Below are 25,612 nucleotides of genomic sequence, written 5' to 3'. Positions count from 1 at the left end.
AGACAAGTCCAACTCCATCGGGAAAATGAAAAGGAAAAAGCTTATGATGGAGAGACTCAAGCAGTGAGGGCTCAAAGCCTTCAATACACAATACTGACCAGCTCATCAACTGACAACAAAAAAAAATCCCAACTGCAACCATTGTGCTGGGTCTCAACACACAGCAGCCGCAAAGTAAACCTGCTAGGCTAGTTCAGCTCTGTGTTTGCCCAGTGATGTACCTTAACGCAAATCCAGCAAGGTTGCCCTCAGGGCTGTTGCCAAATGCCTGTAGGAACACACTGTGACTTGTCTTTCAGCTACAATGAAATTGCTTTAACATGTTCAAGGCTTGATTAGGTTGTTCCTCAACCTTCTAAATTCGAGAGAATATAAACCAAGGCAATGCAACCTGTCCTCATTGTTTAACTCTAAGTCCCAGTATCATTCTGGTGAATCTCCGCTGCAGCCACTCCAAGGCCAATATATCCTTCCTGAGATTTGAAAGAACTTGCATCATGGGAGCTTTTGTATCACCTGAGAGCGCAGAAAGTTTAACATTTAACTGGAGTGACAGGTTAGATTATTGGCTCAAATCTCTGGATTGGTAGCATAGTCGTTATGTCACTGGGTTAGAAATCCAGAGGCCTGGACTACCAATCAAAAAAGCATGGCTTTAAATCCCATCACAGTAGCTGGGAATTTATATTCAGTTAATTAAATAAGTCTAGAATAAAAAGTTTGCAGTCACCGTGATTATCTAACTACCAGATTGTTTAAAACATCTGGGTTCACTAAAGTCCTTTCCTTAGCCTTACCAGGTCTCGCCTATATGTGACTCCAGGTCCACAGCAGTGTGGCTGACTCTGAAATGGCCTAGTAAAGCCATTCAGCTGTACCAAACCACATCTTAGAACTGCAACCATTCAAGAAGGTATCTCACCCCCAGCTTCAAGGGCAATAAATCTTGGCCTTGGCATTCCGTGAATGAAAAAAACAAATGAACACACAAACTGACTCAGGGCCGAGAGTGCTAGCACTCAGCCATGGCTGACACAGATGGACTGCAGGTAGGTGGGCACGAAGGGTCAAAAGTCTCCTGCCTGAAACTATTGTTATACTTGTGCACTCAAATTCTGTTCCAAAGCGCCTTCAACCTTGTCATACCTTTTCCTAACTTGATATCCCTTGAACCATAACTTACCTATCCCATTTTTCTCCCAATTTCTGGCCAGTCTCCCACTCAGCCAAATTTAAAATATATTACTCCAGACACTGGAAATGTAAGATTTACGAAATAGCATCTCTGTAGAAGCAGGTACAGTTCATTTTTCAGATCCTAAAACTCTCAATCAAAAACAGGTCAATTATCTCTTTGTGCACAAATTAGCTGCTGCAAAGCTCCACATCACGATAGTGCCCATATTTTAGAATTACCTTATATAAAATGAAAATATTGCAGATGCTGGAGATCTGAAATAAAAACAGAAAGTGATGGAAAAACTCAGAAGGTCTGGCAGGATCTGCAGAGAGAGAAAACAGAGTCAACGCTTCAAGACCAATATGACTCTTCTTTAGAACAGAAGTACATAACTAGCTGTAAAATGCTTTGAGACATCCTGAACATTTTCTTCGTTTTTTTATTCACAGGATATGGACGTCACTGGTGTTGCCCATCCCTAGTTGCCCCCGAGAAGGTGGTGATGAGTCTCTTCCTTGAATCACTGCATTCCATGTGGTGTAGGTACATCCACAGTGCTATTAGGATGGGAGTCTCAGAATTTTGACGCCAGCAAGTGAAGGAACACCGATATAGTTCCCAAGTCAGGATGGAATGTGGCTTGGAGGGGAACTTTGCAGGTGGTGGCGTTCCCTTGCAACTGCTGCCCTTGTCCTTCTAGATGGTACAGGCTGTGGGTTTGGAAGGTTCTATCGAAGGAGGCTTGGCAAGTTACTGCAATGCATCTTGTAGGTGGTACACACTGCTGCCACTGTGTCAATGGTGAATGTTTGTGGATGGGATGTCAATCAAGCAGGCTGCTTTGTCCTGGATGGTGTCGACCTTCTTGATGTTGTTGGAGGTGCACTCATCCAGGAAAGTGGAGAGTATTCCATCACACTCCTGACTTGTGCCTTGTAGATGGTAGACAGACTTTGGTGAGTCAGGAGATGAGTTACATGTCACAGAATTCCCAGCCTCTGACCTGCCCTTGTAGTCACAGTATTTATATGGCTAGCCCAGTTCAGTTTCTGGTCAATGGTAACCCCCAGGATGTTGACAGTGGGGGATTCAGCGATGGTAATGCCATTGTAAGTCAAGGGGAAATGTTTAAATTCTCTCTTGTTGGATATGGTCATTGCCTGGCATTTGTGTGGCAAGCATGTTCCTTGCTACTTATCAGCCCAAGCCTGAATGTCGAAGGACGTTTGGCGAGTTGCTGCAGTGCATCTTGTAGATGGTGTACACAGCTGTCACCGTGCATCAGTGGTTATGTGGGTGAATGTTTATGGTGGTGAATGGGGTGCAAATCAAGGAGGCAGCTGTGCCCTGGATGACGTCAAGCTTTTGAATGTTGCTGGAGCTGCAATTAAAAGGTTGTGAAAGGCCCTACATTAATGCAAGCATATCAGGAGCTGAATCTGGAACTTCTGGTCTGTGCAACTCAGATGTTCAATGCTTCCAACAAGCGAACCAACTCAGTTCACAACTCACAAAATGCTTTGGAATAAGAGCTGCAGTAACACACGCTTCATGCTGATCACACAGCTGATCACAGGAATGCCTCCACACCTCTAGAGCACCATCAGCAGGAACTGAGCAACATTGCAGTCTTGTGTGTGATGCACGTTAAGACAACAGTGAGCTTTGGAACTGCACCCTAGCAAGCATCACACCTCCAAATAGGGAGAGAAGCAGAGTTTAAAAAAAATCTGCAGAACATAATTATGACTTTATGATGTTTTGAACAGATGCAATGAAAAGTACTGTATTGCCTTTCTGATGGAATGTATAAATACAAGTTGTTGATTTAATAGTACCTTCAACCTAATTAAACATTCCTAGGTGCTTCATAGGAACTTTGTCAACCAACATCTGACACCAAACCACCAAGCCACACAAGACGACATTAGGCCAGATGATTAAATGTTTGGTCAAAGTATTAGGTTTTAAGGAGCATCTAAACAGAGGAAAATGAAGTAGGGAGGCAGAGATGTTTTGGGAGGGAATTACAGAGCTTAGGCAGCTGAAGGTCCTAGCTGCCTGCACAGGTAATTTTGAAGGCTCCAAGACAATGTTCAAGTAAGTGTGGCATGTCGTCCCAGTGTTTTGGCAGCCATTAACCCCTCAACCGAAATTAGAAAGAACAGATATTAACTGGTCACTTTTCTCAACACTGTTTTGTGCAATTTAGCTGAGGGCAAATTGACTTGACTGCAAAACAGTGATTGCTTTCTCTGATTGACTGATTCACCGTGAAATGTTTTGGGATAACTTGAAGGTATGAATGGAGCTGTATTATATCAAGTCTATTGTATATTCTAAAGAGTCTCAAGGGCCCAACATTTAGCATCAACTCATGACCCTGTGGATAAAGGCATTGTCAAATGTGGTACTGGGCAGTACAGATGCAGTTAGTGCAGTGGCAGCCTTACGACTCGATGAGGTGATGGTTTGTGCCATGGTGGCCAATTTGGTGTTAAGCATCACCTGGTAAGGCACAGGAGCCCCACTCTGGCATTTGCAGTAGAGAAAGACAGTAGGCTGAGAAGGTGCATGATCCACTCGCCTGTTTTCTCTGGGCCATCTTCTCGGCTAGCTGAACTTAATTCGTTTCTGTTCACCTATTCCAATGCTCTTCCAAACAGACAGCCTCCAGAAGTCACGACTGTCAGCGACTGTCACCCAGTTGTCAGTGCCAATGTCCACCAACTTCATTTCTTGCAAGTTTCCTTGTAATGAAGGTATGAACGTCCAGGTCGTGACCCAGTGGCCAGTTCACAATACAGAAGGTCTTTGGGTATATGGTCATCATCCATCTGATGAACTTGGCCGAGCCAGCTCAGACATAATTGGTTTAGTAATGAGTGTATGCTGATGGAATTAGCACAATCCAGGACCTCTGAGTTGGTTACGTTGTCCTGCCAAGAGATGGCAAGGGTACGTCTGAGACAGCGAAGATCTAAATTGTTCAGTCTTTTCTCCTGCCTAGTATACGTTGTCCAGGTCTCACCACTGTAGAGGACTACACTGAGGATGCAGGCTTGGTAGACTCGCAGTTTGGTGTTCTCAATCAGGTTGTTGTTCTACACTCTCCTACTCAGCTTGAATATAACAGATGCAGCTTTAACGATGCGTTGCTATAGTAGCTGGGGTGCAAATATTGACATCAGCCAGGATTCCCCTCCCTCATCACTTATCGGTACTCAGCGGATCATAAGCAAGATCACTGACACTGGCTGCTCTTTTCCTCTCTAATGCAGGGATATGGTACAATGCTCCTGACCCAACTCTACCAACACTGGCTAAATCCAATCCAATGGTCAACAAATCTGGAACATTCCCAACCTGTCTGGCGCAGAAATGCACTAGACATTGTCTCAGCTGTGAATTGTACAGTCTAACTGACTCAGGAGGTGCATAAAAACAATTGAGTCACACCTCTGCACCCAATCTATGACCGAAAGTATTAGATCAGCTCAATCGGTAAGCTACTATCAAAACCGACAATAGTAACAGGTAAAATAATATTAACTCACCTGAACGACAGTTGGCTACAGGCAGAAACCCAGTTGGGTGTTTCAAAAACTGCAGCTTAGGAGATCATTTGAACTTACTGCCTGGACTGTGCCATCAACACTGACATCCACCTAGTGTCCACTTCATGCAGAAGAAAAGCACAGCTAGAGGGCAGCATTCATGCTCAAATATCACGTGTTACAGCTCCAAGACGTTGCAACTACCTAATTTGTCCATTAGACGACGAGATATCAGTGGTAGAGGGATCCATTCTGATGTGACAATTAAACAAGGTGTTAGTCGAAAGGGGAGCACCATTATTTAGGAAGTAACCTATTGGTGCTGAATTGGGGAGTAACTTCAAGTTATCTTAGCGTCCCTGGGTCTGCTGGATGAAAGGAGTGGGTGAGAGGGTTCTGCTCCTGATTATTATTTTGTGATCCCTCTGCTGAAACATCATGGGGAGGTCAGGCCTCACCCTGACATTCTCTGCCCAGACTCACACACACACAGAATGGTCACTTGGTTAGGCACTGAAGGACGGGAGACATCATTGAAATTCTAACCCCAGCAAGAACTGGTACTGCCACAGGATAGGGGGAAGAGGAGGAAGCTGGCAATAGAAGTAGCAGTGAGGTATTCAGCCAAACACACTAGGTGTGGCTAACAAGATAACCCAAAATGTTGAACATTTAAACTCCTGTGAAGAACTGGCAGAAGTACAGTGGCAAATACCTGAAGTCTTTCGTTTTTACTGATTTATTCTTGAGAATCTTAAAGAATTTCTGATCAGTTTCTTTGGTTGAACCTGATAAAATGAAACAAAAACTGAGATGTATCAATCTTTGCAATTTTCTGACCCTTTCTTCCCCCAGCCCTCACGAATTTTCCCCCTCTTCAACTGAAGATGCAAATTCCTTATTGAAGTTTGGTTCTTATGGCTAATTTTCACAAACAAGCCAAAACAGTGAATTTTATTATTTATTCTCAGAATAGAGACATAGTTAGCAAAATCAGCATTTACTGTTCACATGTAGCTTGTCCATCTTACATGTAGATAATTTCTTCAGTCACACTTCTCTTTGAATAATAACCCAAACAACCCATATAAATATTGTGGCTACAAGAGCAGGTCAGAGTCTGGGAATTCTGTGCCAAGTAACTCGCCTACTAACACCCCAAAGCCTGTCCACCATCTACAAGGCACAAGTCTCCAGTGTGATGGAATGCTCTCCACTTGCCTGGATGAGTGCAGCTCCCACAACACTCAAGAAGCTCGACATCATCCAGGACAAAGCAGCCCTGCTTGATTGGCACCACATCCACAAATATTAATTCCCTCCACCACTGACGCACAGCAGCAACAATGAGTACCATCTACAAGATGCACTGCAGCAACTCACCAAGGCTCCTTCAACATCACCTTCCAAACTTGCACCCTCTATCACCAAGAAGGACAAGGGCAGCAGATGCATGGGAACACCACCACCTGTAAGTTCCCCTCCAAACTACTCACCATCCTGACTTGGAAATATATCGGCGTGCCTTCACTGTCGGTGGGTCAAAATCCTGGAACTCACTCCCTAACAGCACTGTGGGTGTACCTACATGGACTGCAGTGGTTCAAAAAGGCGGCTCACCGTTACCTTGTAAACAGCAATTAGGGATGGTCAATAAATGCTGGCCTAGTCAGCGATGATCACATCCCATGAAAGAATTTTTAAAAACTCACCGTCAACATGCACCTACGGTCGTTTCATGAAAACTGAAGCTAAATACTTCTTCAGTGTAACTGCTGTTTCTTCACTCTCCCATGGCATGTCTTCATCCCATTGATGCCCTAACCCTAATCTCAATTGTACAGTCATCAGCCGTGAGATCTCTGTCATCAAATGACCAGTGGTAATGTTACTGGGACAGTATCCAGAGATTGAGTTCAATTCCCACCACGGCAGTTTGAGAATTTGAGCTCAGGTTAAAAAAAATAAATTGGGAACAAATGCCAGTATGAGCAAAAGTGACCATGGAATTTTTGGATTGTATCAAAAACCCAACAGATGGAACAATGTCCTTCAAGAAGGGAAACTTGCTGTCCTAATCAACCCTCAGCAATCAGTAACTCCAATGTGGTTGACACATAACTGCCCTCAGTGGTCACTTAGTTGCATCAGATGTACCTAATTTTATTTCAGGTTATCTATAAACAAATAAATAAAAAGATGAGAGATGGCAGGACAAGCTCTGTGTTGAAACTATAGCATCTGAGAGTTTGTGGACAGAGAGGCTGTCACTGTGCTGGATTGCCACACGTACAAAAAATGCCTCTGCTTTCAGCCACTCTGGCTCAGGGTCTTTGAGCTGGAGTGAGATTTACAGACACTCCGAAGCACAAGGGAGGGAGATAAATTTCTGGATAGTTCTATCCAGAGCACAGTCACACCCTTGGGAAAAACACAGGTCCAGGAAGAAGAAGAGTGTGACTGTCGGAGTGGGGTAGCTTAGGAGAGGTTGTGAAGGAGGCCCCATAGGCACTGGTCCTGTCTAACCAGTACGATGAGCTCGCTGCCTGCGAAGGCAAACAACAAGGCTGTATTCAGGACAGCCACAGTGCAGACCAAGGCATCATGGCCGAGAAGGTTGTTTGGGGGAAGGAAGGTTTAGGCTGGTGGAGAGTGAACAGAAATGAGGTATTGATAGGGGATTCTATAATTAAGAGAATAAATAGCATCGTCTGCAGCCATGAATCAGAGTCCCAAAGAGTGTGTTGCCTACCCAGTGTCAGAGTAAGGGATAGCTCGAGGCGGCTGGAGTCAAATTTGGAAAGAGTGGGGGAAAATCAATTTATTGTGGTTCTCATCAGAACAAATTACGTAAGTAGAAACAGGGGGAAGGGTCTGCTGAGGGAGTATCAGGAGTTAAAAGTTAAATTCAAAAGCAGGACTGTAAAGATCACTAGATTATTGCCCAAGCCACATGCACATTTACAGACAGATCAGGGGAATTAAAAAGTGACCAAAAGGTTGGTGCAGTAAAAAAAGGTTTTTTTTCATGGGGCACTGGCACAAGTACTGGGACAGGAGGGAACTGTATCAATGGGTCAGGCTTCACCTAAACTAGAATGGGACCACTATCCTAATGAAAAAGCTAAATAAAGATGCACTACAAATACAGTGGTAGGATTGGGTAAGATAGTGGAGGATCCACAACAAATCAAAAGTCTAAATATAAACCAAACTTGAAATGAGATCACAGGGCAAGTTGAGCTAAGTGGTCAAAGAATATATAGTTATAGAACAGGAGTGCAAAAGGAATAAAATGAAAAGAACTTCTATTCAAGCTGACTTAAACTGTACAGCAATGCAGGTAATAGAACAGAGAAACTGGGGGCAATAATACATTATAAATGTATGCTTTAAAGAGTCATACAGACTTGAAACATTAACTCTGTTTCTCTCTCCACAGATGCTGCCAGACTTGCTGAGTTTTTCCAGCAATATCTGTTTTTATTTCAGCTTTCCAGCATCTGAAGTATTTTACTTTCATCGCAATAATACATTGCCAGGAGGCAGATATAGTGGAGATTACTGAGACATGGCGACAGAGTAATAAGGACTGGGAATTAAACACTGCAGAATACAACATTTGTAAAAGATAGAGTGGGGAAAAAAGGGGAAATGGAGTCGTTTGATTAAGATGTAACATAATAGCAGGAGAAAGAAGTGACAGCTGTCAGTAAGGCAGAAATAGAGCCACATGGATAGAGGTAAAAGATGATCAAGTATCAATCACACTAATAGATGTCGCCTACAGACATCTCAGGAGGAAGGAAGGTGCAGGAAGAAATATACAGAGGAACTAGGAAAATAAATCAAAAAAACAGAATAATCATGGGAGATTCTAACTTTTTTTTTATTCTTTCATGGGATGTGGGCAGCACTGGCAAGGCCAGCATTTGTTGCCCATCCCTAATTGCCCTTGAACTAATATTGCTAGGTCATTTCAGAGGGCAGCAAAGAGTCAACCACATTGCTGTGGGTCTGGAGTCACGTGTCGGTCTGGAGTCACGTGTCGGCCAGGCCAGTTAAGGATGGCAGATTTCCTCCCCTAAAGAAAACTCGCGAACCATTTAGGTTTTTGCGACAATCGATGGCAGTTTCATGGTCACTATCACTGAGGCTAGCTTTACGTTCCAGATTTATTAACTGAATTCAGATTCCACCATCTGTCGTGGTGGGATTTGAACCCAAGTCCCCAGAGCATTAGCCTGGGTCTCTGGATTACTAGTCCCCAGCAACATTACCACTACGCCACCATCTCCCAGATCTTGAAATTAACTGCCCAGAACAGGCAGGTAAAGGGATAAAGGAATAGAGTTCCTACAAAGTGTACAGGACTCCTTTCAATCCATTATTTATGAAGCCCAACAAGGGGTCTACAAATGGAGAATGAGCCAGAGCAATTAAGAGTAGGGGAACATCTAGGAAATAGTGACCATAATATAATATGTTCTAAGGTAATAATTGAGGCCATAATTATGAAGACAGCCAGGTAACAGCCTGGGGAAAAGTTGATTTCGAGGGATGGGGAATAGAACTTGGAAAAATAAAATGGACAACAATATTGGCAAACAACGATGTAGAATAGCAATGGGGAACATTTAAAATGGTGTTCAGAGTCCTGGAAAAAAATGTTCTGCTGAAAAACAAGGCCAAACAAAACAATAATGAGACACCCCAGATGAATAAAGATTTAAGGGAAACATTGACTGAAGTGCTACACATACATTAAGTATTGAGACAGCGGGGAGTGCAAAACAAGGGAGAATACGAACAGGTCAGGAAAGAAGCAAAAAAAAAGCAAGACAAAGAGAAACAATGAAACTAAATTACCAAGGGGCGTAAAACAAAATAGCAGTTTTTTTTAAACTTATGTTTCTGTAAAAACAAGAAAGTCAGGCCATTAAGGGATAAATAGTACAAAATCACAGGCAATGATAGCAAGAAAGCAGAATATATGACTGCATTTAAAATAAAAAGTATTCAGTCAACTAACAAAACTCGAAGAGGATCAAATTCCTGGTCTGGACACATGAAATTCTTTTAAAATATTTGGATATAGAGAAGAGATAGCAGAAGCAGATTACATTTTGTTATTAATACTTGAGAAAAAATTGTCCCATCAGAGGACTTGCAAATAGCAAACGTTATACTGAGTTATTTTTTTATTCATTCATGGGATGTGGGCTTTGTTGGCTGGGCCAGCACTAATTGCCCATCCCTAGTTCCCCTTGAGAAGGTGGTGGTAAGCTGCCTTCTGGAACTTCTGCAGTCCATGTGCTGTAGGTATACCCACAGTGCTGTTAGGGAGGGAGTTCCAGGATTTTGACCCAGCGACAGTGAAGGAACGGCGATATATTTCCAAGTCATGATGGTGAGCGGCTTGGAGGGGAACTTCCAGGTGGTGGTGTTCCCATCTATCTGCTGCTTTTGTCCTTCTAGGTGGTAGTGATCATGGGTTTGGAAGGTGCTGTCTTAGAAGCCTTGGTGGATTCCTGCAGTGCATCTTGTAGATGGTACACACTGCTGCCACTGTGCGTTGGTGGTGGAGGGAGTGAATGTTTGTGAAAGGGGTGCCAATCAGGCAGACTGCTTTGTCCTAGACAGTGTCCAGCTTCTTCTGTTTTGTGGGAGTTGCACTCATCCAGGCAAGTGAGGAGTATTCTATCACACTCCTGACTTATGCCTTGTAGATGGTGGACAGTCTTTGGAGAGTCAAATGGCAAGTTACTTGTCACACGATTCCTAGCCTCTGACCTGCTCTTGTAGCCACAGTATTTATATGGCTAGTCCAGTTCAGTTTCTGGTCAATGGTAACCCCCAGGATGTTGATAGTGGGGGATTCAGTGATGGTAATCATACCGAGCGATTATTTTGCAACGCCTATCGGTCCCTCTGCTCATGTGCTCTCATAAAAGGTGGCTGTTTCAGGACTGCGCGTAGATACTGAGGCCCAAAAAAGCCAATTCTGAGCCAAGAGCTGCTTGCTGCCTGCCTCGGGCTGGTCAAACCAACTGAGAGGAATGCATTGGGCAGTACCAAGCTGGCAGACATGTGAAGCTGCTCAGCAGAATTACAGCAAAAGCTGCAAGAGAGGCAAACCACTTTCCGTCCTCTGACTCAGCAGACCTGTCGTTAACCATGTTCGTTTCGTAATGCTGAGGAGCTTCCCCTCTGCGTGGATGTGCTTGACTTGTTTAGGTGACTTTTGATTAGGTGAAGCCCTTCCCAAAGGCTTGACAGTACAAAGAAAGGCTTCTCACCCACGTAGATGCATTGGCAGCCAGTCAAGCTCTAACAATAGGCAAAGGACGACCTTGTCGCATGAGCCTGACCACAAGGGCTGCTCACCACTGCGACTGCACATATGTCACACCAGATTGCTGAATTTTAATTAACATCCCTGCCTTGAAGTTGTAACCTTAACCTTTGCCCCATGGGTCTGAATTGATGCAGAATGAGAAAAAATAAAACTCCAAAGAAGTAACTAACCCACTAAAGTATAAAGAATTTTATTTTACCAGCCAAAGACAACAATAATTAGAATTGCAGAACACTAGACAAAAGAACCGTCACGTTCTACCATCTCACCATTCTCACATGACTTGCACTTTCCTCAGCTGTGAAATCACGTCATACAGTCCGGCATTAAAAGATTTGCTGATACTCAAAATGTCGGACTGCAAGGACTTTAGTAAACCATGTTCTTCCTTCAGGCTAATCACAGAGTTCTCTCCACATACCTTCTGGGAGAAGAAACGTGAACACGCCTCATCCTGCTCCACGGAGCAGACTCTGGACCGGAAGATGATCTTGGAAGCCTCTGAAAAAGAGTGAGGTTTGAAGGCTCTTGGAGGTCCTCTTTGACATCAACCCCTATCAACTGCAGCCGGAGCAGGTTCTGCATGTTCTTCTGGAGTTGGGATATTTCCCTGTTCCTTTCTAGCATTCTGAACACCTTTGAGGATGAAAACCTTCTTGACATTCTCCTTGATCGCTTGTCGGGGACTCAGAGGGGCTTCACAATTTTCCAACCTTTGTAATTCCTTGAGTTCCTCAATGTTCTCTGGGGTCAGCAGTTGCACATTCAGCTTCCACGTTCCTCTGCCAACCTCCTGGTCTTCCTGTGAGTGACAGTCAGCCTGTAGGAGGCAGTGGTCAGAGAAGAACACTGGCTTGACGTCAGTGGATCTGACTGTGAACATCCAGGGCACAAACAGGAAGTCTATCCTAGACCGGATAGACCTATCTGGCCGCGACGAGGTGTATCTTCACAGTGCTCCATCTGCAGGGTTACTGAAGACACCGTGCAGCTTGGCATCCTTTACTGTTTCCATCAGGAGTCTGGACGTGGCGTTCAATCTGCCTTCAGCCCTGCCGGATCGTCCAGCTGCATCGATGATGCAGTTGAAGTCACCACACAGAATGACCGGCCTGGAAGTCGCCAGCAGCAGTGGAAGCTGAAAGACAGCCAACCACTTGCTGTTTTGCCAGAGCAGAACATTCTTGTACAATACATCTGTTACAAGGAGGCGCTTACCCATCACCTTGGAGATGGTGAAGTTGCCTCCCGGCATCAGAACACCCAGGCCGGAGGAACGTGTGTCGTTTCCTCCTGACCAGATTGATGGCCCATGGGAGCACCATCATGACCACTGCCTGTAGGAGCTGAGATGCTGTATCATACACTCCCGCAGAAACACGTTAGCTTTGATCTTGACAAGGTAATCCAAGGTCGCAACGCATCGCGTCGCAAATTTAACACTATGCACATTAATGGACACAATCTTATCCCAAATCCTTTTATACTGGATTGTATGACATGAAGCCACAAACAGTACAGCCTTCGAGGCCTTCCTGTCCTCTACCACAGAGGTCTTAGACAACAGTACATGGGAGAGTCTGGTCAAACCACCAGCTCTGGATGAACTAATTAAGGCCCTTGAGTCCTTCGAGAAGAGTAAAATTCCCGGAAGCGACACCTTGCCGGCGGAGTTGTATTCGGCTCTGTGGGACTGGTTCAGCCCAGACCTGGTGGAAGTGTATGAGAGTATGCTTCTGGCCAGTAGCACGTCAGAATCCGAGAGGAAAGGCATCATCACCCTCATCTACAAGCGGAAGGGGGAAAGGGAGGAAATTTCACTGTTGAATGTGGGCTATAAGATTCTGTCCACGGTCATCGCCAATCGGGTCAAGTCTGCTCTGAAGTTGGTGATCCACCCTGACCAGACCTGCGTGATACCCAGCAGGGAGATCTCTGACAGCCTCACGCTTCTCAGGGATACGATTACCTATGTACAGGACAGGGGCGTGGATACCTGCCTCATCAGCCTGGACCAGGAGGAGGCCTTTGACAGAGTATCACACACCTACATGGTGGATGTGCTCTCCAAAATGGGATTTGGGGAGGGAAACCCACAAATGGATCCAACTGCTCTACACAAACATCTGTAGTGCAGTTTCAATGAATGGGTGGGAATTTTCCAATTAAATCTGGAGTCAGGCAACGCTGCCATCTCTCCCCTGTCCTGTCCATGTGTTGCATAGAACCCTTTGCTGAGTCCATCAGGAAGGATCCAGACATAAGAAGAGTGACGATCCCAAACAGTGGAAGCACTCAGGTCAAAGCCTCCCTATACATGGACGATGTCACCGTCTTCTGTTCAGATCCACTGTTAGTATACGGACTGATTAACATCTGCAATCAGTTCAACATGGCCTCGGATGCCAAGGTGAATCGTGGCAAGAGTTGAGGCCATGTTCTTTGGGAACTGGACTGACCGATCCTTTGTCCCCTTCGCTGTCAGGTCAGACTGCCTGAAGGTGCCGGGGATATGGTTCGGAAGGGCCAGGGCATGCGTCAGAAGCTGGAAGGAGCGAGTAGCCATGGTGAAGAAAAAAACGAGGCACGTGGAAGCGACAGTTCCTCTCCATTGCAGGTAAGAACCTGGTCATCAGGTGTGAGGCACTCACGGTGTTGCTATATGTGGGGCAGGTCTGGCCCATTCCTCACTCCTATGCTGTGACAATCACCCGAACCAAATGCCACTTTATCTGAAAGTCGTAAGTGGACCATGTTTGCAGGGACACAATGTACAAACCTCTAGATAAAGGGGGAAAAAAATGTGCCCAACATCACCCTCATCCTGATGGCCACCTTTGTGTGTGGCTGCATTAAGCTGAGCGCGACCCTTGGTATTGCGTGCTGAGGCTCTACCTGTAGCTGGTGCTGCAAAGAATGGGTCTGGCCACGCTGCCGTGGAACACTCCAAGTAGTTGGGCCGTGCCGTACCACCTGTCCCTCATGGAAAAATTTATATAGAGAAACACCTTCAACCACAAGTCCATCAGGCAGTGGTCGGCACATAATGTCCAAAAGGCCCTGAGGGAAAAGGAGATGGCGGATCCTGTTGAATGGTTCCCCGATCAGACTGTCAAAGACATCTAGCAAAATGCCTCATTGCCAGAACTTTCCAACAAGCACCAAGGCATAGCATGCCTAGTGGTGAGAACGGCTCTCCCTGTCAGTTCCTTCCTACACACCACGAGTCTCACCCCCTCCGCACGTTGCCCTCGAGGTGGCTGTTGGTGGGGAAGAGACCGTTGTTCACCTCCTTGTGGAATGTGCCTTTGCAAAGGAGGTCTGGAGTGAGATGCGATAGTTTTTGTTGAGGTTCATCCCAAGCAGCTCTGTGACACAGGACTCTGTGCTCTACGGGCTGTTCCCAGGGGGACACAGCGCAATAAATATCAACTGCAGCTGGAGGATTATCAACTCGGTAAAAGACGCTCTTTGGTCTGCCCAAAACTTGTTGGTCTTCCAGACTGTGCAGACTGGTACATTCCAAGGACTACATGCTAAAGGACTAACTAAAGCTTGGGGCAGAGACGCAATGGGGAAAAGTCGCTGTCTTAGGCCTTTCAGTCATAATGCACCGAGGGGCTGTGAACTGTATAGAATCCCTCGGGCTGTATGACTCACAATGAACGCATGCATCATAGTTGTATTGGGGCGCCTCAAAGTGCAACATGATCTATGTAGACAATGTAAATACCATTACACTGACTGTTATGATCATTTTGAAATGTCTGTAATGTTCCTTGATTGCATTGATGCAACTCAGGGTGCAACATGATCTATGTGGAAAACGTGAATAAGATTGCACTCTCTGTGATGGCCATTTTGAAATGTTTTGTAATGTTCTTTCAGATATTTTATGAATAAAGCACAGTTTTGCAAAAATAAATAATACAAAATCATAATAGCAATCTAAATTTTGCCTGCACCAACACTGGATCAAATCACACGTTCCAGACAAACTGCTGGGTGTGTCTTGTTCTCCAAGGGTACAAATTAGAAATTTGGTCCAATCCCCTTGTGTTGCAAATCAACACTGTCAATATGGAAGACACTTAACAAGATAGTACAAGTCCAGGGAACTGAAGCCCAGAGCTTAATATCGTTGGTAAGAAAAATAATAGAATTCCTACTAAAGGGGAAAATAGAAAAACATCTGAAGACCAAAAATATAGTCATGAATAATCAACATGCATTTCAAAAGGGGAAGGCTTATTTGACCAACCTCATGTAATTCTTGAAGATAAAATAAATAGCAGACAAGGGTAATGCAGCATAATTTATCCAGGTTTACCAAGGACCATCAATGCAATGCCACACAATAGACTAATGAGTTGAAGGTCAGAGGATGTAGAGTCTGGAGTCAGACAAGTAGACAGACAGAGAGCAAGGGTAAAGCTTGGATATTCAAGATGGGAGGAGGTGAAAAGTGGAGTCCCACAAGGATCGGTTTTGGGACTACTGTTGGTCACAATTTATATTAACAATCTTGACTTTGGAATCAAAAATACAATTTCTAAATTTGCAGATGTCATGAAATTGTGGAAGGACAGGCAATACTGAGGAGGACTGTAACAAATTACAGTATAGCATTAATAAATTTGCAGCCTGGCCATTTAATTGGAAAATGAATTGCAACAGTTAAGTATGAGGTATTACATTTTGATTAGAAAAATAAGGTGGTCACATATTGCTTGGAAAATAAGTATCTAAGACAGCAAGGGAAGCAAAAGGATCTGGGATTACAGTATACAAATCACTCCAGATTATAACACAAATCAATAAAGTCATAAAGAAGTAAATCAATTACTGGGGTTCATTTCCAGAAGGATAGAATCGAAAAGTAGAGAAGTCATGTTCAACTTGAAGTGTACCTTGGTTATACAACACTTGGATTACTGTGTACAGCTTTGGTCGCCATATTATAAAAAGGATAGATTGGCACTGAAGAAGGTACAAAGAACTATTTACAAGGATGTTTCCAGAAATGCAGGGTTATACCTATCAAAAGATGATGAACAGGCTACACCTCTTCTCTTGAAAAGGGAATGCTGTGGGCTCAGCTAACAGGGGTCTTTAAAATTATCAAGGATTTTAATGGAGTAGACACAGGGTGCTTCCAATTGTGGGGAACAGCAAAACTAGGGCCAACAACATAAGATTGTTATCAATCAAGTAACATATTCAGAAAAATGTCATTACCCAAACAATGCAAGAAAGTGGAATTTGTTACCACAGGGAGTTACTGAGGCAAATCATATAGACACATTTAATCAGAAGCTAGTTAAGTACATGGCCAAATGGCCTATCTTTTATTCTCTACATTCTATATAACCTTATGTGAAGTAAATGCAACCATAAAAGGCGAACAGAATCCTTAGTTTTGTACTGGAGGCATAGAATGTAAAGCATAGAAGCAAACCTGTACAGTAATTTATTGGACCAGCAGTTTGATTTTTGTATATTTTGTTTCCGGTATCCATTACAGGAAGGGTGTAAAAACAATGGAACGAGGTCTAATAACAATTCACAAGAGCGTTATTGGGAATAAGGGGTCAGTTAGGAGCAAAGAATTATGAAATTCTTTTTTTTTCAGTAAAGCTGGGAAGATTTAAGAGGTGACTTGGAAGAGGTCTTTATAATTGTGGAGGATTAAAAGGGGATTCAGTGATAGGTGACAAGGGAGCACGTGTTTCAGATCACCACAAACAAATTTCCAAGAGGTGGTTTGCTAAAACATTCTTACACAGTAGATGGTTAGAAAACATAATTTTCTACACATGCATGCAGTTAAAGCAGTGTTAAAACTGCTTTGAATAGGGAATTACCACCCTCTCCACATCTCTCTCCTCCTTTCAGATGTTCCTTAAAACTTAGCTCTTTGACAAAGCTTTTAGTCACCTGTCCTACTATCACCCCTTTTGAGGCTCTGTGTCAAGTTTTGTTTGACAATCACTCCAGTGCAACGCTTTAGCACATTTTACGACATTAAAGGCACTGGATACAAGTAAGCTGCTGTAGTAGGTCACCGCTTGAGAATGAAGTGACTGAGATTAAGGGGTGGGGGGGGGGGGTGCAACAAATGTTAGAGTCCTACGTTCTGCTATTACTTTCCAATAGGGTTTGCTGGGCATGGGGTGTGTGTGTGTGTATGTGTGTGTGTGTGTGTGTGTGTGTGTGTGAGAAACGCTGTCTGCTTTTTTGCCCTCCACAAGCTAAGACCCAATGAAGCACACTTACTATTGCCCCAGCCAGCTGAGCTCACCACAGACCAAGGGTCAAATCTGGGTCCCTGACGGTTTCTATGACTCAGCACCACATCAAGCAAGACAGCACACACTGAGCTGTCAAGGAAGCTAATATTCTCAGTGATGAGATTTGGCTTGGTGAGCCCTTACAGCTGAAAAGGGAGGTGATATCTTAGACAGTCTGGAGAGTTTGTCTCCTCTCAAATACATGAGAAAGAATAAAACATTACTAGAACAAAAATGAAGGCATAAACATTATTTATTAAAATTTACAGACAATAATAGGTGAAATGAGAAATGCATAAATATATATGTCCAACACTTTTCAGAAGAATTTTATTCCCAAGAAAATATGACTTTATTAACCAAATTTCACTTTTGTTTTAGTTAAAACAAAACATAAAAAGAAATAAAACAAAAACAATCATCCAAACGGTACACTGTGACACAAAGATCGTGCCTCACATTTGATTAAATTTTCCCAGGGACAGGTAAAATCTGAAACAACTGCCCTGTTTCCTGCAATTCAGATTCTAAACTCCTTCCATGTAATCACTCCCTCTCCCCACACCCCAGTTACCACTGAGAGTGAAGGCCCCATGACGGTGCCCCACCAATTCCAGCCTTCTCCGCCCACCGAAAATCTTTATCAGACTCTCTTGGTCAGATTTCCGTGCTGTCATAATCCTTTCCCAAGCACACTTATTACCAAAAGCTACTGGCAACAGATGCCCTCTGCTGCACCATCCAAATGAACATGCTGCAACTGAGACCCCGATTATAAGTGGTAAGTTGTTTGTTCCACTATAAAGAGTATCGCAGCTGAGCCTTGTCTTCCCAAATCGTGCAATTCCCAGGGGAAAAGTATCCAGAGTGAGACCAATTTATTTTTTTCCTTTCAGGCCGATTGCACTGACACAAGTGCCTGTTGGATTTACATCGCAGAATGAGTATTTGTATGTGCATCTACATCTGAAAAGCTTATGATGGCTTCTCCACCTGGTACATCCGTATTCAGCCGAGTTCAACTAATTAACATGAACCTCAACCAAACCTGGGACGTTCTGATCCCAATGACTTTAGTTCTATCCCTTGTTAAACAATCCAAAAAGCTGGAGGGAGAGGGTGGCCAAGTGGGAGAGGGGTTTATGTTGGTGAAATGTGTATTTTGCTTGTGGGCAAATTGTAAGTTTTCCTACCTGATGGATGATATTTCTGACTGGCCCAATGGATGCATCTGTTGAAAATAAAGAACTGAATTGTTTTTGAGATATCTTATCCGTAATTTCTGAAAATCAGCTTTCCCACTACTTAAGAGTGAGAGAGAGATGCTCAGAGCCATAACGAAAGTTCTTTACAGAACCCTTCAAAACTAACCAGAAAACAATCGATTCTGTGCTGAACAGGGGTTGTCCATTCCATCCAACTTTCCTTGGAGTTACTCTTTCGGGTTTTCCTTTCTTCCCTCCCCTTTTAGATATTCGTCCAAGTCCCTCCACTCCTTCATGTAGTATATCATTCCCTCCTCTGCTTCCAAGCCTCTACCCATGTCCCACTTGAATTTAGTAACAGGCTTGGGTTGATTCCAATTTTGATTATTTATTTTCTCCTTATTTGGGGCAGGGGTGGGAATGGGGAATGCAGAGGATGAGAATAAACAACATACTTTTCATAGACCCACCTCCACACTCAAAGATTCAACATTTATCTTGGAAAAAAGACTTGCATTTATATAGTGCCCTTCATGGCCTCAGAAGGCCCCAAAGTGCTATACAGCCATTGAAATACTTTTGATATATAGTCACTGTTTTCATGTAGGAAACGCGAGAGCCAATTTATTTGCAACAATCTCCCACAAACACAAGTGATAGTAACCAGATATCTCTTCAAGTCACATGGGTTGAGGGACAAATGTTGGCCAGGTCACTGAGGAGAACTCCCCTACTCTTCTTTGAAATAGTGTTATGGGCTCTTTTACATCCAACTGAGGGGTCAGATGGGACTCCGTTTAAGCATTTCATCATTAGACAGCACCTTTGACTGCATCACACTGGGAGTGTCAGCCTACATTTTCTGCTGAAATCCCTGGAGTGGAGTCTGAATCCATTAACTTCTAACCAAAAGGTGAGAGTTCCACCCTTGAGTCATGGCTGACTCCTGCAATCCAAAGGTTGATAACCTATATAAATAGACCAACATGGTTGAAGTACCCAAACACCATCACCTTCGAAGGGGGAGGTGCGTTTAGAAAGTTTTGAACCTGAAGCTCCCCTTTCACCCTTACAAACTTCACTGAGGTAGTCACTCAGCCAGAAAACAGAACAAGGAAGAAGTTTCCAATGATAAATTTCTTCACCAGTCATAAGGGAGGTGATGCATAACCAGAGTATGATTCCTTCCAATAACTCCAATGAGAAGGAACCAGAAGTAGAAAAGCCTGGGGGCGGAGTGGGGCAAGAGCTGAATGGTGGGGGAAAAGGGTTGGAGGAAGCAGAGGGTGTGCAGATACTTTTTCTATAATTGAGTCTATGAATCTGCTCTCAGGTTAAGGGAGCTAGATTTCACAGTGATGTCAGGGACCCATTGCTCTAACACTGCCCAAGTATAAAAAGTTTATCTTTTCCTTCCTCTGTATTGTTGATATGTTTTTGCCCCAGACACTTCACACTACTGTTAATAAACCCAATTATAAGCCTCTGCCCATGCCCCACTTAAACCAGTTACCAGTCAGAGGCGAATGATTTTCATTTTGACACCCTTTTTGAGAAGGGGAGGTTTTGGCAAATGACTTGAAGGATCAGCACCCCCTGCTCCCTGAACCAACATGCCAAGATCAGAAATGCAATGCAGTCAACTACAAATGCAAGCCCACCATCCCATTGCTGTGCTACCCAGGGACTGAACAATCCCAGCATGCCATCATCTTTCCTGGCTTTGTATCAGGGCAGCATCTTGAAAACCTTAAACAGAACAGGGTTTTGCATGAGATTTCTGAGCAATTAAGTGTGTATAAACACAATGGCACAGATAGAATAGTAAGTGTGAAACAAGGAGTCTTCGCACTGCAAAGGAGTACCCAGTATGTGTCTGCAAGCACCACTCATTGTCTCTAACTGATTAACCATCTGACCAAGCAAGAGAATTCAGTCAATTCATACCTGAGCTGACGCTAGGCGGAATGTGGCACCACTTGTAGGAGCAGAAGGCTTGGGAGAGATGCTTCCTGGTCGTTGGGTCTGGGCTTGAACCTGTGCATGAGCCTGGGCCAACGCTTGCTGAGGAACCATGACAAGCTGCCCACTCTCTGTCCGGACCAAAATCATTCCTGGAAAAGGAGGGAATGAGGAAATTATTAAAGTTTGTTGACAGCTATTTTAATTTCATATAGAAAACACACATTAAAAGCAATTAAGACACAGAAATTTCAGGACAAAAAGGCCAAAGCTTGCTAGGCAGCACAGAGTAAGGATCTTTTACACTCACCTGAGGGCAAATCAGCCTGCAATTTAACATCTCATCCAAAGGACACCACCTCCAGTAACCCTCAGTACTGCACTGGGAGTTTCAGTCTAGACTTGGTGCTCAACTCTCTGGAGTGGGACATTAATCCACAATCATCTGACTCAAAAGTGAGAGTGCTACCTGATACATCCATCAAAGTAACTAAAAGCTCCTTCGAGGTCATTAAATAAAATTCTGGTTTCCTCGTGTGCTAAATTCAGTCGGGTTTTTTTCTTCCCAAACCATTTTCGCTTTTGGTGAAACACAGAGTAACGTAATACCATAATACCAGAAGCAGAGAGAACCTTCAGTCTCGCACCTCATCATTTAACACAATCCTGATGACATTCCTGTATTGAAGGCAACTCCAATTTCAAACCTCTTCATTTTTTTAAATGGAGATTTTCAGACGATTTTAACAATATTGCATCGGAATGTAGAAACTGCTGTATACGTATAATACATAATACATCAGAAATAAGCGTGGAGTAATATAATTACTCCCATACAAGTGTAGGTCAACAAATGAAATCCACAAACAATAATCCTTTACACCACGAGAGGGAGCTGCACACAATGCGATTGGCACAGTGACAAACCAGTTACAATAAAACTCGAGGCCAAGTAAAAACTGCACTCCTCACATTGACCCTGAGGATTACAGTCACATTCCTGCAACACAGTCAAACACAAAACCAGACAACAATTGATTTTGAAAGATTCTTCCGTTTTCACACATTCCCAACCTCCTCTTCATTTTACCTGAAGGAACAAGCAAATAATCTGATGAGAATGAAAGTGCCACAAAGGAACCATGCCATGAGCTTTGTTCCCAGGTGGTGGCGTTTACTCAAAATCACGTTCTTCATCACACAGAGAGAGAGAGAAAAAATCAGCAAGAAACGTGAAAATGACAAACACATCTCGACAAACCTAACATCAGCTCGGAGGTAATGTGCTAAACTGAGTTGTTAGAACCAGTTAAAACAACAGTGGGTAAGACGCAAATGGGATGGAAGATCAGAAGAGGAGGTGGTGCATTGGCCAATTAGTTAAAAGCCCATGCAATGACTGGGAATTGAAAGCCCTCCAAGTCTTAGGGAACGGTTCTGGTTTCTCCAGAGAATTTGCTAAGTAAAAGAGATAAGCTTATCTAAGTCAGCTCAGTGTGTTACACACATTGTTCGAAACAAGTCACATTCTGCCATATGATTGATTCCAAACACTATTACAAAGCTGTAGAGTTAAAAGGAGAATCACCAATTTCCCATGGTTATGTAATGTTCATAGATTTCATACACTACTATTCACCAGCACAAATAAGATTTGTCAAAAGAAATGCTGAAAAATAAAAAGTTTCTGTCTGCCTGATATTAAGTGTACTCTCTCTCCCTGTAGATACAGGTCTAATTCACCGAAGCCAATTTTCCAGTGGGTTTTTACTGCTAATGGCTGGGGTTCAATCGCCTTTTTGACAGCATTAGTTCACAGGGCTTCGAAGTTCGAAAACTTACTTTAAAAGGAGGGCCAGGTGAAGGCTGCTGTCTCCCTGTGAGTTGCTTGTGAAAAAAAAACACCAACAGGAATGTGGGCAATCACCCTACAACAAAGCCACTGCATGGACAACTCCAGCCTTTGAGCCCAAATTCCCAGGTGCCAACTCAGGGAAAACAAGACAGAGGACTCAGCCATTCACATCAAGGAAAGTGTCACCAAAGACAAAGGAGACCAAAAATCAGATAAACCCCAACTCCATCTCCATAAAAGTAGATAAGCTGACCATCACAATGTCTATAAGCCACCAAATGATCTGTGGACCAACATCACTGTACAGCCTGCAGGCCAGCCAATCATCTACATTGGTGACTTCAACAGCCAATACCACATGTGGAGGTAGCTCAACACCACCACAGGAAAGAAGCTGTCAGACTGGGCCTAATGCTCATGTACAATGCAAAGCAGCTTGGCACATTCCATTCCACCAGATGGAAAGAAGGACTAATCACCTGAACTTTGCTTCACCACTGCCCACTGATGTGCACCCGCTAAGTTCATCCCATCTTCTCCCTCTCCCAACGTCATCCAACTCTCACTCGCACCACCCTTTAATTACTGTCCATAAACCCAAAGCCAAAACCAAACTGGATTCTGTGCAAGGGCAACTGAGATGCCTACAGTAGATACTTACAAACCACCATGATCTGGATCCCAGCCTACCCCAAAAGCTACAAACATTTCTCAAACAGGCAGCCATCAAATTCATTCCCAGAGCTTCAAAAATACTTTGATTGCCTGCTGGGCCACAAAATATGAACACCTCCTGTAAAAATAAAAGGAAAATGAAGAAACCCACGTTGCGACACCCCTTGATGAAGGGCCCCTTATACGATGGCGGAGAAAATTGACTTCAAACACTCAAGCCAAAAAGTGTGGAAACACCTGGGTTGTCTGGGAGCAGCCAAGCAACAACCACATCAGTGGCGCAGAGAATCAACAGCGATGCTATCGCTTCACAGCTCCAAATAAACTCAAAGACAATAACCAGCAGAGAAAATAAGGTGAAAGCAAAAACAGCCCTGATGCAGTCTTTCAAGACTGCCCCATCATAGACAAGCTTGTCAAGCCCTTAAACACAACAGGGAGTGCACAGCAACCAAGTAAATAGGCCCCAAGCCATTTGCTCACCATGCAAGCCTGAAGCTAAAGTAAGGCGCATCAAAGCCATCCTGCTGGATAATGGCTACCCTGATCACATCATCGCTCACTGTATCTCACTCACACTCATGAATGGGCCTAAGGCCGCACTTTCAGTCCTAAAAAGTGCCCAATCTTTTTTTTTTATTCATTCACGGGGTGTGGGCTTCGCTGGCTGGGGCAGCATTTATTGCCCATCCAGAGTTACCCTTGACAAGGTGGAGGTGAGCTGCCTTCTTGAACCGCTGCAGTGTAGGTGCACCCACAGTGCTGTTAGGGAGGGAGTTCCAGGATTTTGACCCAGCGACAGTTAAGGAACAGCTATACATTTCCAAGTCAGGATGGTGACTGACTTGGAGTGCAACTTCCAAGTGATTTGGTGGGGAACCTCTGCTGCCCTTGTCCTTCTAGATGGTAGGGGTTGAGGGTTTTAAAGGTGTTGTCGAAGGAGCCTTCGTGAATTCCTGCAGTGCTTCTTGAGGATGGTGCACACTGCCGCTACCATGCGTGGTGGAGGGAGTGAATGTTCGTGGATGTGGTGGCAATCAAGTGGGCTGTTTTGTCCTGGACACCGTCAAGCTTCTTGAGTGTTGTGGGAGCTGCACTCATCCAGGCAAATGGGGAGTTTTCATCACGCTCCAAACTTGTGCCTTGTAGATGGTGGACCGGCTTTGGGGAGTCAGGAGGTGAGTTACTCGCTGCAGGATTCCTAGCCTCTGATCTGCTGTTGTAGCCACAGTATTTATGTGGCTCGTCCAATTCAGTTTTTGGCCAGTGGCAACGCCCAGGATGTTGATAGTGGGGGATCCAGTGATGGTAATGCCATTGAATGTCATGGGGTGCTGGTTGGATTCTCTCTTGTTGGAGATGGTCATTGCCTGGCATTTGTGTGGTGCAAATGTTACTTGCCACTTGTCAGCTCAAACCTGGATATTGTCCAGGTCTTGCTGCATTTGGACATGGACTGCTTCAGTATCTGAGGAGTCGCGAATGGTGAACATTGCGCAATCATCAGCAAACATCCCCACTTCTGACTTTATGATGGAAGAAAGGTCATTGAGGAAGCAGCTTAAGATAGGTGGGCTGAGGGTACTACCCTGAGGAATGCCCTGGAGCTGAGGTGACTGACCTCCAACAACCACATCTTCCTTTGTGCTAGGTATGGCTCCAACCAGCTGACAGTTTCCCCCCCTGATTCCCATTGACTCCAGGGCTCCTTGATGCCACACTCAGTCAAAAGTTGTCTTTATGTCAAGGGCAGTCACTCTCACCTCAGCTCAGGAGTTCAACTCTTTCGTCCATGTTTGAACCAAGCCTGTAATGAGGTCAGGAGCTGAGTGGCCCTGGCAAAACCCAAACTGGGTTTTTATTGCTAAGCAAGTGTCACTTGATAGCACTGCTGATGACTCCTTCCATTACGTTACTGATGATGGAGAGTAGACTGATGGGCCGGTAATTGGCCGGGTTGGATTTATCCTGCTTTTTGTGTACAGGACATAGCTGGGCAATTTTCCACATAGCCGGGTAGATGTCAGTGTTGTAGCTGTACTGGAACAGCTTGGCTAAGGGCGCAGCAAGTTCTGGAACACAAGGCTTCAGTACTATTGCTGGAATATTGTCAGGGCCCATCACCTTTGCAGTATCCAGTGCCTTCAGCCGTTTTCTTGATATCACGTGGAGTAAATCGAATTAGCTGAAGACTAGCTTCTGTGATGCTGGGGACCTCTAGAGGAGGCCGAGATGCATCATCCACTCGGCACTTCTGGCTGAAGATTGTTGCAAATGCTTCAGCCTTATCTTTTGCACTGATGTGCTGGGCTCCTCCATCATTGAAGATGGGGATATTGTCGAGTCTCCTCCTCCAGTGAGTTTAGCAGTCCACCACCATTCACAGCTGGATGTGGCAGGACTGCAGAGCTTAGATCTGATCCTTTGGTTGTGGGATCGCTCAGCTCTGTCTATCACTTACTGCTTATGCTGTTTGGCCCTGTGTTATTGCTTCACCAGGTTGATACCTAATTTTTAGGTAAGCCTGATG

At 44.2% G+C, this 25,612-nt stretch overlaps 1 protein-coding gene across 3 annotated transcripts in view; it reads right to left on the bottom strand.

Annotated features, from left to right (window-relative positions):
• The window catches only part of LOC144682252 (transcription initiation factor TFIID subunit 4), a 325,379-nt gene that overhangs the window by 275,451 nt on the left and 24,316 nt on the right, over positions 1 to 25,612 (bottom strand). For all 3 annotated transcript variants that reach the window (XM_078544695.1, XM_078544694.1, XM_078544697.1), the window contains exon 2: positions 20,538 to 20,704. In XM_078544695.1, coding sequence (XP_078400821.1) covers positions 20,538 to 20,704 — 167 coding nt within the window. The remainder of the gene's footprint in view (positions 1 to 20,537; positions 20,705 to 25,612) is intronic.

Source organism: Cetorhinus maximus, chromosome 6 (assembly GCF_964194155.1).
Source record: "Cetorhinus maximus chromosome 6, sCetMax3.hap1.1, whole genome shotgun sequence".
Taxonomy (NCBI): domain Eukaryota; kingdom Metazoa; phylum Chordata; class Chondrichthyes; order Lamniformes; family Cetorhinidae; genus Cetorhinus; species Cetorhinus maximus.
Note: the sequence above shows the minus strand (reverse complement) of the source record. Positions and strands in the feature narration are given on the sequence as shown.